The 5,752-nt window shown below is 47.3% G+C and overlaps 1 protein-coding gene across 1 annotated transcript in view; it reads left to right on the top strand.

The window, feature by feature from the left end:
- The window catches only part of ACOXL (acyl-CoA oxidase like), a 288,084-nt gene that overhangs the window by 4,318 nt on the left and 278,014 nt on the right, over positions 1 to 5,752 (top strand). Inside the window, 1 exon segment of the mRNA XM_012811040.1 lies at positions 2,522 to 2,654. Within this exon segment, the coding sequence (XP_012666494.1) occupies positions 2,522 to 2,654 (133 nt within the window).

The following is a 5,752-nucleotide window of genomic DNA, read 5'->3' as shown; positions in this document are numbered from 1 at the left end:
TTTTTTTTTTTTTTTTTTTGGAGACAGAGCCTCAAGCTATCCTCCTGGGTAGGGTGCTGTGGCATCATAGCTCACAGCAACTCCTGGGCTCAAGCGAGTCTCCTGCCTCAGCCTCCCAAGTAGCTGGGACCACAGGTGCCTGCCACAATGCCCGGCTATTTTTTAGTTGCAGCTGTCATTGTTGTTTTGGCAGGCCCAGGCTGGATTCGAACCTGCCACTTTAGGTGTATGTGACTGGCGCCTTAGCCACTTGAGCCACAGGTGCCGAGCCGAGTAGTCTTATTTATGACCTCTCACTTGATGAAGAGTGGGTTAGCAAATAGATGTACAGATTCAATACAATTCTTGTCAAAATCTCAGCTGCCTCTTTTTTTTTTTTTTTTTTTGGAGAAATTGAGAAACTGATCCCAAAATTCATATGGAAATTCAAGAGACTCAGAAAAGCCAAAAGAATTTTCATGAAGAAGAACAAAGTAGGAGGACTCATGTGTAATTTGAAAACTTGTTACAGAGCACCAGTAATTAAGACAGAGAGGTATTTGCATAAGGATAGGTATATGGGATAAAATGAAAACTCTAGAAATAAGTCCTCACATATAGTCAATAAATACTCAACTAGAGTGCCAAGACAGTTCAGCAGGGAAAGAATAGTCTCATCAACAAATGATGCTGGGGCAATTGGATATCCACATACAAGAGCGTGAAGTTGGACCTCTACCTCACACCATACAGACAATTAGCTCAAAATGGGTCACAGACCTAAATGTAATGGCTAAAACTATAAAACTCTGAGAAGAAAACAGAGGTGTAAATTTTTGTGGCCTTGTTTTAGGCAATGATTTGTTACATATGGCACCAAAAGAACAACTAAATAAAGAAAAAAAGATAAATTGGACTTTATCAAAATGAATAACCTTTGTGCATCAACATATACTATGCAGAAAGTGAAAGACAACCCACTGAGTGGGAGAAAATATTTGTAAATCATGTATATCACAAAGGTGTAGTATCCAGAATATAAAGGGAACTGTTACAGTCCAGTAATAATAAGACAAATAACCCAATTAAAAAATGTGCAATAATAAGGCAAATAACCCAATTTAAAAACCTGAATAGATATAAATAATTAGCTAATAAATACATGAAAAGATACTTAACATCACTGGTATTAGGAAAATACAAGTCAAAATCACAATGTCATACCATTGCACACCCTTTAGGATGGACAGTAACAAGTGTCGAGGGGGATGTGGAGAAATGAGAACCATTGTGCTGGCAAGGGTGTAAAATGGTGTCACCAATAGGGAAAACAGTTTGGCTGTTCTTAAAAGTCAACATATGACCCAGCAATTCTACTCCTAGATGTGTATGAAAACATTGTCCATGAGAGAGTTAGAAACATAGTTCACTCAAAAACTTGTACACAGATGTCTGTAGCATAATTATTCATAATAGCTCCCAAGGGAAGACCACCCAGTGTCCATCTGGTGATGAAAGGGTAAATAAAATGAGGTATATCCCTACAGCGGGATATTACTCAGCCATAAACAGGAAGGAAGTACCGAAACATGCCACCACACTGCTGAACCTGGAGAACATTACCCTAAACCAGTGGTTCTCAACCTTCCTAGAGCTGCAACCCTTCAATACAGTTCCTCATGTAGTGACCCCCAGCCATAAAATTACTTTTGTTGCTACTTCATAACTGTAATTTTGCTACTGTTATGAATCGTAATGTAAATATCTGATATGTAGGATGGTCTTAGGCGACCCCTATGAAAGGGTCGTTTGACCCCCAAAGGGGTCGCGACCCACAGGTTGCGAACCACTGCCCTAAGCCAAAGACACTAGACACAAGACCACATACTACGTGGATGCACCTGTGCAACTTGTCCAGAGTAGGCAAATCCATAGAGATTGTAGCTGAACAGTTGCCAGGGGCTGGAACAGGGGTCCTCAAACTTTTTCAACAGGAGGCCAGTTCACTGTCCCTCAGACCGTTGGAGGGCCGGACTGCAGGCCCTGGGACAAGTCGGCTGCTAAGCAGGAGAGGCAGTGGCAGCAAAAACACCCGGTGGGCCAGATAAATGTCCTAGGTGGGCTGCATGTGGCCTGCGGGCTATAGTTTAAGGACGCCTGGGCTGGAGGGTAGGGAGAATGGGCCTGACTGATAATGAAGTGGGATGATGATTGGACAAGTTTGTCACTATACTAAGATCCATTCAATTATATACTATAAAACAGTGAATTTGATTGTATGTGAATTATATCTCAATTTTCAAAAAGTGGGCTAATGTGTGATCTGCGCACTCAGGCTCTGGTATTGGTTTAGTCTCTTACAGCAACCTCTGCATCCTAGGAGTCAGGCCCCCACCCTTCCTCTGCTGTCTGTCTCATGAAGGGGATTCCAGGACAGAGAAACCCGTGTGCTTCCCTGTGTGTGCACGTGGGAGCCACCTGGCTTCATTTCCAGTGCTGCTGTGTGCGGCTTTTTTAAACCCCCTGCTTCCCCTTCCCACAGGTTTGGTTCTGTGGCTCCAGACGGACGGTACCATTCACCTATTAAGAACAAGAGTGCAAGATTCAATGCGATGCTGGCAGCACTGACCCCTTCACGATTAGCTGTGGCTTTCCAAGCTATGGGTGCCATGAAGGTAGTTGACTCTGATTTCAATTTATCTCGATGTTAATTCTCTGTGTGATCCAGGGATGGGTAATAGTTCCAGGAGCTGAACTTCTGAGCCTTGGTTGGTGTATATGGCCGTGGTTAGTTCCTGAGTAGGTAACCATACGCAGGGGACATTACTACACTTTTCAGGATGAGAGCCCATCCCCCTGTATCCTAGATGTGTGCACAAATCACAGTGATGGACAGGGATGTGGCAACACAGCCACAAAGATGACCCAAGGAGAATGGGTTGTTTAGGGCACATCTGCTAGAAAGAGCTGGCTCACGTCAGCATACCTTGTCTGAGTCCACTGGGGAGTGTTGATCCTCACATGGCTGTCTAGGGTGTGGCGTTAAGTATCCCAGGTAGGATTTCATGAAGCCAGACCTCCAGAAGCCATCTCACTCTCTTCCCCCAAGTTCTCATATACTGGTTTGAATAAAGCAAATTCCCCAGGGCTCTACTGTTTGTTCCCTGTGCTCTCTTTGCCTGGGGGAAAAGCTTATTTTGAGCTCCACTGAGCTTAGTGAAGCTGGGAGAAAAATTGAGACTTCCTAGGAATATACATTTGTGGCTTGAGTCCAGCTTTTCCATCAAGACAGAGTAAATTTCACTCACCTGACTCCAGTCCTGACGCAGCCTGCATTTGTCTGAATAGCAGGAAAATTGGACTTTACAGGCTTCTACAGGGTCCTCCATGCTTCACAGGCAGCCTGCCCTGGCCCGGGCTTCCCCTTACCCTGCTCATCCCATGAGTGGGCACAGCTGTGACACTGACCACACGTGTGCTCACTCCTAATCCCACGACCTCACGCCTGCCCCAGCCCTGCCCAGTTCCTCTGCAGTGGCCATTTCCATGGGGTGAGGTGGCCGATCAGGTCTGAAGTCCCATGTCAGGAGTGGCTCAGCTGGTCCCTTAGCTGGGCTGTCTGACCAGTGAGGCCCCAGGGAGCCTTGTGGAGAAGGCGCTAGCACAGACAGCATCAAAATGCTGAGGAAAACTGGTTCTTCAAGTCTGTAATAGAAACCATGTCAGCCATCTTCAGGACCCCAGAAAGAGGCAAAAAGAGAAACGCCTAGAACTGGAGGCTGGGATTGCATGGACAACAAGATGGCTAAACCCCTGGTTTAAGGTTATCACAGAGTGTCCCTGCCAACCGCACAGACTCTCAGCAGACCTGACTGAGGCTCCCTTTGAGGAGACTTCTGGGCGAGTATAGAAAATGTGTGCAGGTCCTGGGCTGGGCAGGCTGCCGGCCACTCTGTGCTCTTGCCGTCTGGGTATGGGCGATGGTATGGGACAGACCACAGCCCTGTGAGCAGCCAGCAGCTGTGAGCTCACTGAATCCCTGGTGTAGTTGTGTGGGGGACAGGCAGGGGTGAGGACCTCTGGGAGGGCCTTGGTTTAAAATGTCACCAGATCTGGAGCAGTGTGGGGATGGGGAGAGGAGATAGCAGGTGATTTTTAAGAGGCTCCTGGTCTCTTTTCTGCCAAATATTATCAAGAGCCAGCCCCTGCCAGCCCCAGAGGGTCTCAGGGCCCACATTTGCACTAGCTCCTTCCTGAGCATCTGATGTGCATAGTTTGTTCCTGGCAACAGAGAGGCATTTCTTCATGGTCTAAAATGTAGGAAAAAAGTAAAAAATGTGTGAAAAATGTAGAGGCATGATCATGATTGCACTCTCTGAAGTCAGAAAACTCTGAGCTCCAATCTCATCCCCAATGTGACCGTCATTGGTGCTGTGGACAAGTCAGTAGCTTCTTCTTAGCCTCAGTTTCTTCCTCTGTAAGATGGGTCTTGTGATACTGCTGAGTGAAGGGATGGGTGTGCAGTGCTGGCACTGAGAAAATGCTCCATAGCTATTACTAAAAGTGATGGTTGTTGTTCTTGCTACTGCTGCTGCACTGTGGCTGGAAGAGAAGGGCTGACCATAGGAAAGGAGTAACAGGCTTTCCCATGAAACAAATGCCTGGAATCTCGGCCTCCAGGTAACAAGGCAATCTGAAATGCTCTGCAGAGGTGCGCAGAGCATCCTTTGGTTCCTGGGACCGTAGAAACCAGGAATAATTGACACCTGCCTGCCCATCCACACCTTCCCAGGCATTGGGATTGCTGGGCAATAGAGAGATCCCACATTGAGGCTGGCGGGGTGAGAGGGGTGGGGCTGGGGGGCTTAGACCCTGTGTAGTCTGGGCACCCTGCCGGACAGCAACCCGGCCGCTGTGATCTCATTGCAAGTGTCTCTGGCGAGGATGATCTCACCGGCGCTCTTGGCAGCTCCCCCTCTGCTGTGGCTCAAACACAGGACATATGTTTTCCCTGCTGAAACCTAAGATGGTCCTGCTCGTTCTGCTCTCGCTGATGAGTGGAAAAAAGGATCCCTTTCTTCTGCGTGCATTCCTTGTATATTAGAAAACTGTCACCGTGGCTCCCCACAGTGACATTCACTCAAGGCTGAGCATGCCTGGTCCTTTTAAACTTTGCCCAGATGTCTTATTTTTCATGGTTATCTTTTATTTCCGTGACGTTCCTCAGCACTTTCAGATCTTCTCTGAAAGCCTTGCCGTGATAGCCATCCTCTAATTTGCGTCCAAAATGCCAGACCAAATAAACGCTTATTAGCAAGGACACAAGGAATAGGAAATGAAGATGGAAGTGGGGAGTGGAGGGAACTCTGCATTCTGTACAGGGAGGCTGGGAAGCCTTTTGCAGGAGAAGAGCAGGGACACCGGTGGGAGTGAGCAATGTAAATGAGGTCAGCACACCCTTTGGGGTTGATTTTGCATGGAAGTAAATACTTTTAAGACAAGCTCACCTTTTAAATTAGGTGCTGCCCAGTAGCTGGATTCCACCTGCAGAGTATGTGATTTGGCAGCTCTGGGGCGGGTTTGGAGAATCTGAATTTCTGACAAGTTCCCCAGGGGATACACTGGGCAACTCACCTTGCCTCGGGAACCCCTGCATAGAACAGATGGGGTATGGTGGTTATAAATACTTGGCAGGCACCATCAGGGGTCCCCCGTGTGATTCCCAGGATCAAGGTCCAAGTTCTCCCATCTGCAGGGCCCTTTGTGACCCCCC

The sequence above is a fragment of the Otolemur garnettii genome, unplaced genomic scaffold (genome assembly GCF_000181295.1).
Source record: "Otolemur garnettii isolate 467f Iridium unplaced genomic scaffold, OtoGar3 scaffold00148, whole genome shotgun sequence".
NCBI classification, from domain to species: Eukaryota; Metazoa; Chordata; class Mammalia; order Primates; family Galagidae; genus Otolemur; species Otolemur garnettii.
This window is presented reverse-complemented; position numbering and strand designations above follow the sequence as displayed.